At 42.1% G+C, this 14,282-nt stretch overlaps 1 protein-coding gene across 2 annotated transcripts in view; it reads left to right on the top strand.

The window, feature by feature from the left end:
- LOC116847027 (cytohesin-1-like) overlaps positions 1–14,282 on the top strand; it is a 16,614-nt gene extending 2,332 nt beyond the window's left edge. Inside the window, exons 2-6 of one of the 2 annotated variants that reach the window (XM_032821586.1) lie at positions 8,857–9,462; positions 10,256–10,367; positions 10,781–11,011; positions 11,195–11,264; positions 11,385–14,282. In XM_032821586.1, coding sequence (XP_032677477.1) covers positions 8,857–9,462; positions 10,256–10,367; positions 10,781–11,011; positions 11,195–11,264; positions 11,385–11,472 — 1,107 coding nt within the window. In that variant the 3' untranslated portion in view covers positions 11,473–14,282. The remainder of the gene's footprint in view (positions 1–8,856; positions 9,463–10,255; positions 10,368–10,780; positions 11,012–11,194; positions 11,265–11,384) is intronic. The other variant, XM_032821587.1, reaches the window with a different exon arrangement.

Raw genomic sequence — 14,282 nt, 5'->3', positions numbered from 1 at the left:
CTCGAGTCTGCCGGGACGTCGTACGCGTCACAGCATCATTCACGTGGCCGCTGCATGACGGTCTCACATAATAAATCGCGAACGGAACACAGCGGGAAAGAAAATTTATCGGATGAGGAAAAGGCGGGGAGAAGAGAGAAGGCGTCGCTAAAAAGCAATGATTTTATAAACGAGAATGACGTCCGTTAACAAGATATTAATCGATAATTAATGTTCGATCAGATCAGGTTTCATTAGCATCGTACACACACACGCACACGTCAAAGGAGACAGAGAGTCGTTTAATTATACACGAGGCGCGCGCGTAAATGTCACTAAAGTTCAGGTTTCGTCGTGACGAGACTCGCGCGTTCGCGAACTCGTTGCCACTTCTTGACGTCATCTCCGCGAGATTCGCGCTTCCAGGGTCAAGAATCAAATGCAAAACAGACAGAGGCCGATCGTCACTGCCGGCGCGGCGTGAATCGCACGTGAGAGATCATGCGTGACGTAGACGACGGATCGTCGACGAGTCGCGATCCGTTATCAATGCGATGTCTTCGGCGCGCACGGCGATAACGATTACGACAATTCGCGGAAGTATGTCGAGAATACAGGACAGGGGGGAGGGGAGGAAGGGGAGAAGGAAAAAGAGACCGCGGACACACGCTGGCCCTGCGAAAGTGAGCTAAAGCAGTAACACTCCGCGACGTCGCGAAGTGACGTCATGAATTGAAGATTGTAAGTCAGGGAGACTTATTTATAGAAGAAACCGGGACCCGTTCCGTTCATTCTCTATGCGCGGTTTATTCTCTCTATGCGCGCGTGTACGGGATACCGACACGTGGATATTCGTAGCCGCAGAATTCTCTCCTCACGATGTGTGCCTGCATGCGTGCGTGCGATGCCGCGCGCTTGATAGCGCGATTTATCACGAGAGCGCAACGTGAATTAATTGCCATCTCGGCAATTAATTCAGTTACGTCCGCGAGGCGGCGAAGAGAGGCGACCGGCCGGGATCAACGGAGGGATCCGTGTCACTTACCCCGCGTTATAAAAGAGATTAGCCGGGTCAGCGGCGGATCGAATCGTCCGGATTCCCGATGACACGAATAACGCGCGACACGCCGGCGATAGCGGGCGGTTAAGGGCGAAAATAGATCGATGGGCGTACGTGCCACGTCCGTACGTTTAAATAGCAGCCTCTCTGCCTACCTCCACCTGCGGCGGCGTCTTTCGCGCGCGCGGAATACGCGCCTTCTGCACGCGCTCAAGGGGGATAAATATAAATTCCCGCGCGCGATGAACGGTGAATTTGACCGACTCGACCCATATACCTCGGCGAGCGTACTATTAAGAAGAGGAAAAAAGGATAAGTACGAAAAAAAAAAAAACGAAAAGGAAGAAAAGAGTCGGGCGTAAACAACTAAAATGGGTTACGCCAGTCGAAAAGCGAGCAGAGTAGAGAGAGAGAGAGAGGGAGCCAAGCGCATCGTCGAGACGCATGATTTCCTCGACGCTCATCAGCAAACGCTCAATGATACACGGAGGTATGAGCGTTTTAACTCACGTAAATAGCCGTGTTTGCTGATAAACGCGCATATCATCGTTATTTCGCAGCACACTCGAGGAGCAAACAACTCGAGAAGCCGGAGAAGTTGTCGCGGTAGCTCCGGTGTGTGACGCGCGCGCGCGCGTCACCGCGCTCGCAAACTAAACAACCGGATACTCGCTATCTGGAGCCTAATACTGCACGAACAACACGGCCGCCTCGACGATCAGTGTGCATTGTTGAATTAATGACTAAACGGCGGTTCGCGTCTCTTCGCTCATGTCTTACTCTGATTCACTCGCAGTCGCGCCGCAAGAGAGGCGCACACCGGTGTGTTATTATCGCTGTTTACGCGATAAAACGCGCCCGCGATTCCCGATCGCGCGCTGCTCCTTCAGCGCGGCGAAAGCGCGATCGCGTTTCACCACGTCGCTCTTTTCCGAGACGGGGCATAATCGCGATCTTTTCCTCTTTATCTGCGCGCAGAAAAATGCCTCAACATTTATGGCATTCAAACACACAACATTTACAGCATCGCCAGTGCTAAATAAAAATAATTATTATCTAAAATATTATCATACTTTTATTCCTGTATTGCCGATTTCAAGATTGTCTTGTTCGTGTAATCATGAATTGTAATATCGTTAAGATATATGAGAGAAAAATGTACTTTTTATTACTATTTTAATACTATTATTGAAATATTTTTTTTAATTATCCTAAAATTGTCTGCAACTTATCTGAGCAACTCATTTGCAACTCATGAAAAGTTTTATAAACAGATTACATTAGATTATTTTGTTTGCAATTCTGCATTCTGTATTGCATTCAAGTTAAATGTTACTTGTTTCAAGCGTTTTATCAATTTCCGCGAATCTATCATGAGTTCGTCATAACCATCAAATTTATTCAAAATATATTCTTATTTACAGGATGTCTCAGACCTCCATGATGACCCTTTATGAGAACGTAGAACGAATTGAGGTGAACAAGAAAGTCCTGTGCCGTTTTGCGATATTCGCAATAATAGTCGAGATATTAATTAAAAAAGATTGGTGAATGATCATGCTCAATAGATGAGCTGCAGTGGCGCCGTCTGCCATTGTATACTTATACATTAAGTCAAACTGAACAAAAGAGTCCTTTATTATTTTGTAAGTGACCACATAGATTTTTAGATATTAATTAAAGGAAATTTGTGCATTATGGTATACAATCATACATGTAACAATTTTCTTTAATATTTAAAAATCTATGTGGTCATTTGCAAAATGGTAGACAACTTTTTTGTTCAGTTTGACGTAATGCATAAGTATACAACGGCAGATGGCGCCATTGCAGCCATCTACCATATTGCGCGTGATCATTCACCAATTTTTTAAATTAATATCTCGACTATTATTGTGGATATCGCAAAACGACACAGGACTTTCTTGCTCACCTCAATCCGTACTACGTTCTCACAAAGGGCATCATGGAAGTCTGAGACACCCTATATATTTAAAATGTAATATATAATATAATCCGAAAAATATTATATTCTTTTTTATATTCTCAAGATTTATATATTAAATTATATATATATATTTTTTTTTTTTAATTCTGTGGTAAATTTAGCATTTCAATCAAGAATATTAAATGCAATAAAAAATTCGATTTACCTGCTCTATATAGAGCCAAGCCAACTTTTTCCTCGGCAAAGTTTTGTAATATTCTTGCAGAGAGAATAAATTCTCTTGAGTGTACAATAATGAGCACTTATAAAATTTTTGATGAGTATATTTTGAGGCTGTTATCAGGAAAATATTCTTTGTTGAACATAATGATTAGTTAAAGGAAGGAAAAAATAGACTGTGTAATCGCTTTTCTCAGCAGTGGAATGATATCTTTCTGTCCGTGGATTTTTTCAGTTGTAATTAGGAAAAAGAGGATGACGCAGGCCGCTGATCGTGTCGCTTACCGCGACGTCTGATCGCGTTTCACCATGTTGCTCTTTTCGGGAACGACATAATAGCGATTCTTTCTCTCTTCCATGGCTTTTCTCATGTTGTAATTAGAAGGAGGAGAATGTGGGATGTGAGACCGCTGATGGGAGCCACGAGACCTCGCAAGTTCGCCGAGTCATCGTCCGTTACAGCGGAGTAATGCAAAACTCATCGTCGTCGGGGCACTTGTACGCGCTCGCGTTTTCTCTCGCTCCCGCGTCCTTTTCTTTCGCGAATTCATAACTCTTGGGCACCGGCCAGAACCGGCTCGGTTTTCTTCGACCCTCCTGGCGCGGGGGCGACGGAGTATCCGCAGTAGCGTTAGAGAACGTTTGGCCGCCCTCCAATTACGACTCGCGCCCACAATCCACATACCCACATACATACACATACACACGTACATACACGTACGCAGTCACGACCAGTGCGCGCGCGATCGCTCTCTCGGTCCCCTTGGTCGAAAAAATTCTTTGATCTCGCGATTTACGCTTACAATTGATCGAATTTATCGGTTGGGCGCGACCAGCCGACCGAAATAACAAGATTATGAACCGGGCATTGTAAGCGCCGTGTATATTTTCCTTTAAATATATCGGTCTGAAAAAAGCACGGCGGATTATCGTGCGGCCTCTGAACTTCGACCGCGGTTCTTCGCGAGACGCCGTCGGATTATTTTATCGTAACGGACCTTGCGAACACGCAAGCTGTACATTTTTTCAGGTCCCGCTTTGCCCCCTCCTCTTTCCGTCGCCCTTTTCCATTTCTCCAAACTCGAGACTACGCGCACGGAGGGCGCGAAGAATCCCCGCGACTGCTTTCTCTCCTGCTCGCGTTTAGACGCGGAGGATAATCGGGATCCACTCGAGTCTACGTTGCGCGCGCGTAATATTTCAACAGATAGCCGCCATCGTCGCGGACAAGGCAGTGGCAAGGATGCCGGAGATAAAAAATTAAAGAACCAAGGGCGCGTTCGTGCGACGCGACGTACCGTGACACGCGATCACGTTGTGTCTTTCTTTGCACAGACACGAAACCTTAGCCGCTTATACGGCACGACATATCGACGATAACTCGTTTTTGCCGTGTTTGCTGTTAAAATTAAACTCGATGTCCGCCATGATATCATTCGCAGATTCTATCGCACGGAAATCTCTGTGTTTTATTTTACCGAGTAGTTCACGAGCTCACCCGTCATACGTTTACGTAACGAGTGTTCTCTTTTCTATTCACGTATACTCCCTAATGAGCAATTGCTCATACTTTGCGAAAATTAATGAGACGTGGCGAAGTCATGGCATCGGCCACCGGTGACCCTAGCGACAACGTTGACATACTGCACACGTGCTAATATAACGTTAACTTTGCGTTGCACAAAGTATCGTGTGTGTGTGTGCTCGCGCGCGGAGCCGCGAGGAAATAGCCGGAGGAATTTTATTAATATCAAAGAATATTAAAATGAAATGAAATATTATTCAATTCAATTACTTTATTAATATTATTCAATTCAATTATTAACTTGGAAACACTTTTAAATTTGCCTACAAAAGATTGTGAAAATTACTTTTTCGAATAAGATATGCGACATCGTGACGCGAAAGCGTTTCAGCCGCAAGCTTCGAGGACGTGGCCTCACTCTGCTGGCTAAACAGCGCCGATCTGCAGAAAGCGCAATTTTACCGCGCCGGCTGTTAACGCGTTAACGCAAATCGATCGCGCGCGAAAAGAGCGAAAGTTCTATGAGAAAGTTCGATCAGATGCCGCTTTATCCAGCTGGCACCGTCGCGGTGTGATACGTACCTAGTTTTGCAAGCAGTACACGTCATAAAAGTCGAACAAACTGCGTGCAGTGCGCGCGAGCGCGGTGATTTAGCGCTTCATTAGGCCGCGCGTTGTCTCGAAAGCTAATTGCGCTCTCGCAAACATGCGTTCCACATAATCGTTATCGTTCTCGCTCTTTGTCGCGCGCGCGCGCGCGCGCTGCGCTATCTCCTTCGTCGTCTCCTCACCCGCGCGACTAATGAAGAGATAGCGCGCGAAGCCTCGTGACGCTTCTTCGCCGTGAAATGCGCGAGTATTCGGCTCGCGTCGCGGGAGAAGAATGCGCCGCGATTGCGCTGCGTTGACACACATCGACTGCCAAATTACGACTTTTCTCGTAGTTGGCGTGCGAAAAGTGTACCCCTCTGCTCCAACCGCACACGATAAAATATCGTTCTAATGCGAAGAAAAGAACGACTACTCCACTCTTCTTCTTTTAAGTGGTGGCTATTTTCAACGAAAAATATTTTCTCGATAATAGTCCTCAGATCGTTCTCATCGCAAATTTGATTAAAGCTCATTGAATATCATATTGGTATGATATTCTTTTCGCGATTATATCATAAAATCTATCCAAGAAAAAGTTTGCTCGACTTTCTATAGTAAGCAAACCGAATTTTTGTTTTAATTTAATATTCCTTATTGGAATGTTAAGTTTAATAGAATTCAAAATGTATTTTGAGTAAATTTAGTGATTGTGACAAACTTACGACAGATTTGCAGACATATAAACATTTGAAATACTTGAAACAAGTGAAAAATACTTGAACAAGTTTACTTGAATGCAATATGCATTTTTCTATGCATACGCGTTAACTCATACGGGTTTCTTCTTTTATGAGCTTAGAGTTGTAAAGTTCTTTTAATAAGAATAATGGGTATAATTAATTAACCCACTAAAATAACACGCTGATTTTATAAGTGGTGTCAGAGACAAAGTTCCCTACACTGAGGAAGAATATTTACAAATTTACTTATAAGATATAAAACTTATTTCTGCGAATAAACTTTTATACACCCACGAATAAATTTTCAAGTATTTCTTTATTAACGTAATGCCATTGTGTTAACACAATGATTGATTTGATTGATTTCCACTGATTGTTCGAGTGCTCGGTTAAGGCTAAAGTTTGATTCACCAAAGATATGGTAAATGAATGCAATTCACGATGCATGTATTCGTTCGTTTCGTTTACTCTCTAGCTGCTGTACATATTTAATTTGTTATATGCAATTAGTTTTGTTTTATACGTAAATTAGCGTGACGTGGCAGTGTTATAGCGCCGGACACTGATGACCTCTTCATGGCAGTCAACGTGTTTTCCCGGTGGCGCTGCCGCGATGTGAAATCGAAGGGGTCGTCTGCGGACGACGCACGACTGTGATTACGTTACGATACCGTTGATAATATTTTATCGTAAATGTAGAGCACGGAGTTACAGTAGTTTAGTCCGCGGTGTACTTTATGCGATCTCCGCGAGAGAAATCGATTGTCGACGCGGCGAGGAAGGTTTTTACCGTGATATATAGGTGTGTCTCTCTAATGCGTACGTATATGTATGCGTATATGTACATATATGTACACACATATATACATATATATATATATATATATATATATGTGCACGTCTGTTTTCGATTAATTTTCATTTTCTCACTACGTCATGGCGCAATAATCTGCAATGCAGATGCGACTCGCATTTTTAATCGATGACTTATACTGAGAGTAGTAAGCAACTGCGGAGTGACTCAATGGTGAGCTTCAGCAGGAACTCGTATAATTCCCCAACTCATATCTCGCTTCGTTGATGACAATGCGATAATTAGCAATTCTAAACGCCATTCTGAGCCTTCGTACGCGTGTGGGCGTGTATAGAGAGACAACTGTAGTAGATACTTACTCCGTCGCGCGCGACCGAGTTCGCGTCGTCGTCGTCTTGGCTCGTCGGCAAGATTTTCGTGTTACCACGGAGAGACACACGCCAAGCCGGCGGCAGGAATTTGGATTCGAAATGACTCGAAAGAAAGTTTCTCCCTCACGGCACAAACGCGCCGGCTCTTATTCAGCGAGCCGTAATTTCTAGGTTCACAAGGCGTACCGGTTTTTCACGCATCGTCAGCGGCCTTCCTGTCGTGAGACCGGATGCGCGGCGATAAGTACAAAAGAAATGCTGCTACCTAACAGACAATACTGCTCAGGGCCAACCAGCGACTAAGTTATTGTCCTTGCTGTTTATCGCGGTGACCCGTTAACGAGGCCCATCGGGGAAGAACAACGTGCGCGGCCACTTCCGTTCGGCCCTTCCTTTCCTCGTTTTTGCGAATGGAAATCCGACGACGCTCGTATGCAAATCAAATTACCTGCTCCGAGATCTTTATTGTCTCTGCCTTCCTCTCCTTCCTCCCCCCCGCCTCTCTCTTTCTCGTCTGCTGAGAGTCTAGACCGAAATAATTATGCATCGATGACCGGCGACTAATTCGTGAGAGTGCAAATTAGTTCGTGATAATGCGGCCGTGCTATTTTCTAGGCCGCTTCCATTAGTCGAACAGTCGGAATGTTACAAATAGGCGCATCGTGCCGTTTGCGTGCGTTCATCGATTTTTCACGACGCGACGCGACGCACCGCGTCACGTTGTGACGGCAAAGTGTCAGTATCTGTCGGGCGAATCTCTCTTTAAATTAAAAGAAAGAAAAAGCGCGGTGTCTATCTTGATCGACACGAGGCAAAAATTTCCGGAAATTAAAGACCGTTCTTCTTGTATCCTTGAAAGAGTCTCGGACGTCGGAGAAGAGAAAGAGACAAACTGGTGACTTAAGGCCCTTGCAGAATGCTAGGCAACAGGCAATAGGAACAGGGAGTAGGAATTCCGACTGATCAATTATTTCTATTCCCTGTTCCTATTGACTAATACCTATTCCTATTGCCTGTAGCCTGGCATTGTGCAAGGACTTTTACTCCTGAGACGATTGTTGATTGTCAACATGATAACGTTATGCATATTGATCTCTTTACATTAAACATATTAAATCATTTTTCTTTTTTTTTTTATCACATCTTTTTTTAGTGGATGTTTTAATGAACAATGAACACATAAGGCCGCGCGTAGCCCGCGTGCATCGTCGCCGAACCGAAAGAGATACGACCCTGATTGCTGGCATTCGTGGAATGTACGTTGAACTGAGACGCATGGTGGGAAATAGGCGGACGTGTCGACCGGTATTCAAGCGAGTATCGCGAAGCAGGAAGCTGCCGTGCACTGTGCGTGCATGAGATCTACCGCGTCGCGTTATACACGTCGCTTCAAGTCGTTAAGCTCCACGCCGGCATTTCTCATTGACAAATGGGAAATCGCTGTCAGAAATTTGTCTAATTTTCTTGTCAGAAACGGCCGTTTGCAGCTAATGTGGATTTCTTCCAAAATTCTCTGTATTGAAACCAACATTGGGTCCGGTTGAAAACTTCTGTGCCAGAAGACAAGACCAGAAACGTTGAAACTAACCTTGTACAATTTCAATTTCAGCAACTCAAAGATGAATTGGGCGAAGTCGTGGCGGAGATGGAGGCGATGGAGGGCGGCGGACTCACGGCCGACGAGACGAAGCCATCCAACAAGGCCAAGCAAACGTCGATCGGCCGCAAGAAGTTTAATATGGATCCTAAGAAAGGCATCGAGTACCTGATAGAGCACAACCTGTTGGCGCCGACACCGGAGGATGTCGCTCAGTTTCTCTATAAGGGCGAGGGTCTCAACAAAACCGCGATCGGCGATTACCTCGGCGAGCGGCACGATTTCAACGAGCGCGTGCTCAGGGCCTTCGTCGAGCTACACGACTTCACGGATCTCATACTGGTGCAGGCCCTACGCCAATTTCTCTGGTCGTTCCGACTACCCGGCGAGGCGCAAAAAATCGATCGTATGATGGAGTGTTTCGCTCAAAGGTACTGCCAGCTAAACCCAAATATCTTCACCAATACGGACACCTGCTACGTGCTGAGCTTCGCCATCATTATGCTGAATACGTCGTTGCATAATCCGAGCGTCAAGGATAAGCCCAGCGTGGAGCAGTTTATTTCGATGAATCGGGGGATTAATAACGGCGGAGACCTGCCGCGAGAACTGCTTGTGGTAGGTATACTTACGCGACAGAAACACCAAGACATTCTCATGGCCTCTCGGTCGAAAGTTCAAAGTACAGATTTACGTGTTCAATGTACGCAGCGCGACCCAACGTATACTGCGCGTATACGTATGCTTAAGAGAGCGTATCAAGTGACCATTAGTCAGTTTATTCTCACTCAGAAAAAATGATCTTAGTGAAAATTTTCTAGATATGAGAAATTAGATAAGATGCATTAATAATTAGCAAACACGAAAAAGATATCGTATACATCTTTTGTATTTAATCAATATAGAGGAAGAGACAAAATTTATATTTGAATTTTAGCAGAAATTTATATTTTCAAATTTAGCAGAAAAGCATCTCTCTGTGGCGCCCACTCAGATTGAGGCCAGATTAATAATTGGTAACGGGATCTAAATTTGCCTGCAAATATTGCTAGAATGCTGCTGCTATAAATTCTACATACAATTTTCTAGCAGTTATAAAAATAGCGACAAATTTTAACTATGACATTTAGAATTTTATTTGGACCAGCAAAACATTTTTATGAGTGTCCATGGCATTATTTTTTTTCATAATATTTGTATATGTAAAATACGCTTAGATGCAAGTACATACTCTCCTGATTCGTATCCTCGATAAATGTCACCATTGATACGTTGATATTTTTCGAACGCTTTACATAGTATTTCTGTACGTTTTTGGAGGAAATTGAGAGTCTCTACGATATTTTTAAATCTCGGAAGTATGTCACTCGAGAGACGCGCGGAATACTGTCAATTCGTAATTAATTTTCAGAGCTTATACGAAAGTATCAAAACCGAGCCTTTCAAGATACCGGAAGACGATGGCAACGACTTAATGCACACCTTCTTCAATCCCGATAAAGAAGGTTGGCTGTGGAAACAAGGTAATGCCCGTTCATATTCGTATAAAAACTTCAGTAGATCGACTACAATGTCTCCTGACGATTTTTAGTTTCTCTCCACTTAGTACATTTTCCAAGTAATACTTGTTTTCTCATTCTCATGCGCATGCTAGAGTACGAAGGCACAAAGTTACGCTCGTTACCAATTCAGAATTCTCTATGTATTCATTCGTTTAATTTCGCAAGCCGAGATTACGAGACGAAAGAAAAGTTGTGAATGAAACACGCGGCATCTCTTATGATATTTCTCGACTTTTGTCACGTTTATCATTGGAGGAACGCTTATTCTTATATTGTATTACTTTGTCCCTCTGCTGCCCTGACGGAGACAGCAGGTAAATAGCATCTCTCCGGAAACTATAGGCTCTTAATTCTATATATCTCGTATTTTGTTACAGGTGGACGTTATAAGAGTTGGAAAAGGCGGTGGTTCATATTGAATGACAATTGCTTGTACTATTTCGAATACACAACGGACAAGGAACCACGTGGCATCATTCCGCTAGAAAATATTCAGGTCCGAGAGATTCAGGACCGACACAAACCACACTGCTTTGAATTGTACGCTGCTGGTTCCGAGTTCATAAAGGCGTGCAAAACCGACAGCGAGGGAAAAGTCGTTGAAGGTATGGAATATCTAAATCGAAATCTAATCGGTGCTGGCCAAAATTCACATCGGAGTGATAAAAATTTAATTATTATTCGGCAGCAACATAATTATTAAAATGAGATCAAATATGTCAAATATGAAACAAATTGTACATATGAAAGGATAATTCAATTGAATATTCGTCTGTGATCTTTCGCAGGAAAACATACCGTATACAGGATGTCTGCAGCTACCGACGAAGAGAAGGACGAATGGATCAAGTGCGTACGGTAAGTTAAAAGTGACAAAAGACTAATGCAGTCGCGTTTACACTTGACTGCACTCTTATATAATAGAATACTGTGAAATCGCGTGAAAATGGCTCTTAAAACGTTCCTATTCATTTCCAGACAAAGTATATCGCACAATCCTTTCTACGACATGCTGGCAGCACGAAAGAAAAAGGCACAAAAAACCAATGTGCACTCGAAGAGTTAAGCGCTGCCATAAGCCAGATTTCGAAAGAAGCCTGGCAATTTAGAAGACTGTTTATTCGCGATCCAACGTTACATATAGTATCGTCGGATACAACCAAATCATAGGATGGGCATAAGAGCCCATCGAGAAAGAAAGAGAAAGCACGCCGAAAGCGTTTTACAGAAAATTCTGATGGACGCCAGACGTGGTGCCGTAGTAACGTGATACGAAATACCGCTGCAGCATGTGCTTGCAATACGTAGAATACGACATTAACGTAACATCGTTCGTAGACTGAATATCGAATGCAGAATTGACGTTCTTGAGTATCCCACGAATGCGCAACAATGATAAATAGATGAAGATTACAATAACGAGAACACACAAGGCTGCAAATACACTGCAAAACGACGTGACAGCATGACGCTCGATCAGCATTATATTTAAACAAAGAGAATCTTGTGCTTTAGAGGCCTATAGATATATTTCCATGGATTTAATAGGTAGAGTGTCTACAAAGACCTCTTCTTTCCTTTCGTCATAGAGAAAATGAGATGCGCGGCTTCGTATATACGGGACATAAAAGTCTGTACACAATTATACAGGAGTAAGTGATATCTATAAATTGACGGTAAATTGACAGCAGAATAGTACGAGCAGGTATCTGTTTGTTTAATCTTTCATACCTTGCTGAAACAGAGAGAAAATCAATAATCTCGAATGTTAACTTTGTAATCGCGCAATGTAGACACCATTAATGTTCTTAGCGACATATCTAGCAATATAATATTGCGCGAGTACGACTTATATAACAAGCTATGAGCAGAGAGAACAAGTTTCATTTTCCGGCAGCTTCAAAACATCGTGTTGAAGCTCTACCTAACCTTAGGGAGCTGATAATACAACGCTTGAGGTATTTTGTACGAGATATAAGTAGTATCGTTCCGTGCAAATAAAAATATAACGATATTCCGTAATCTCCGATTACACGAAGGACAAGAAGAGTAAAGACAAGAAACCGATAGAAATGATATATTCATGTGATAATTATATTCATTGTGTATTTATTTGAACAAACATGTACAAATGTGAAACTAAGTGATATATTCTTAGCATGAGACGGAATTCTCTTCAGCTGTTCATGCTTATATAATTTACGAATGTAGCATGATTAGAAAACTAGAGTTTGTTTAATTCGTGAGACACATAACACACAGACACACATGAACATGATTCAGTGTAGCGATTAAAATACATACGATAAGTTCAAAATAACATCTTACTAAGAGATCTGACGGGGAACCTGCGACTCGATTATTCTTGATTTAAGAAGAAGAAATTAAAACGTTAGAAAGGTAGGTTTTATGAGAAGTGTATATGTAAGTACGAAACGAGTTTGCGCCGTGATCGTAGCTCTCTTGCATTACTCCGAATGAGCATCATTTCACACGAAGTTATCCGTAAGTATGTTTCATGTTTTGATAGAACTTCACAATTCCTTCGCAAAACTTTGCTTCATTAGCATCCGATATACCGTTACGTGCTCAGCTAATGCAAAATTAGCAACAGAGAAGCAGGTGCCTTTGAGATCGTCGAGCTAGTCGTAATAGCTGATCTGTCATACACAAGAGACTCGAAAGACACTTTCCTTTGTTACGTGCGAGGAAAGCCAGACATCGAAAACGCCTTATTATAATACGTTAGATAATTAACGAAACATTAAAGTAATCATAGAAGCAGATAATAATAGCGTGTAATTTTTTGTTTATGTCATGCTGTTCTCAAAGAGACCTTATTCACTCTATGAATCATAATGTTCCCCAATTTATGATAGATTCGCGAAGAAGGCATTTTTTATAATAGTATCGAGGATATATTTGCTGAAATCGTGAATTCTTTGATTTGTTCGATTTTCCGATAGTCGTGGATATATGTAGAGTAGATTCGCCTGGTTTTCTGGTTCTCGTTCCACAAAAATGTTAGAAACAATTTGTCCGATTTTATGTACACTCTGTTTCATATATTCTGTTTTCATATAGTTTAAACACTTTTTTTCTTCGATGCAGTTTGAAATGCAGTCAAGGCTCAATAAGAGAATTTAATTTCTGGGAATTAAACAAAAACAAGTTATTGGACCATCGACTGCGTTCCAAGCTGCATCGAGAAAAAAGGTTCAAAGCGTTTTAAAATCAAGTATTTATGTAAAAAACGTTTTCGATATATATATATATATTTACTTGAATATTTAATTGCGAGATAGATTTTTGCCAATATATTCTGAAGACGTTTTCTTTTCGTGAACATGCTGCTTACCGAGTCATGTAGACAATAACATATTATGTTATCAAACAATATGTCTAAAACCGTAAAATGCGTGTTCGAAGATAAAAGTGAAACAGTTATGCCGAATCTTGGAATCATTTATGAACTTGTAATATTTCTTTGTGGGATGTTTGTCGAGCCGATGTTGTAATATATCCTATATCGAATCGAATTTAGGAAGATCGATTGATTATTTGTGCTAGTACATAGATTTTATATAACTCGTGAGAATAGTCCGGCAGACTTTCACATTTCATTGTCAGCGTTGATGAGAATGTTTTGTGGATTTATGTGCGCATATCATAGATTTATCAATGAATGCGGCGTTTCACGAGTAACATAGTCATTTTCTAAGAAATCTGACTCATGAGATTATAATCTCGATGAAACACGTCACAATAAATCTATGATATATATTCTAATACTGTACATACACGTATAAATATATCTCGGTAAATTATAAGCGTAACTACGTATGGAATAAAGTTATTTCGTCTTTTCTCCTGTAA

Source organism: Odontomachus brunneus, unplaced genomic scaffold (assembly GCF_010583005.1).
Source record: "Odontomachus brunneus isolate Ranch 3 - 2012 unplaced genomic scaffold, Obru_v1 Obru_scaffold_072, whole genome shotgun sequence".
NCBI lineage: Eukaryota > Metazoa > Arthropoda > Insecta > Hymenoptera > Formicidae > Odontomachus > Odontomachus brunneus.
Note: the sequence above shows the minus strand (reverse complement) of the source record. Positions and strands in the feature narration are given on the sequence as shown.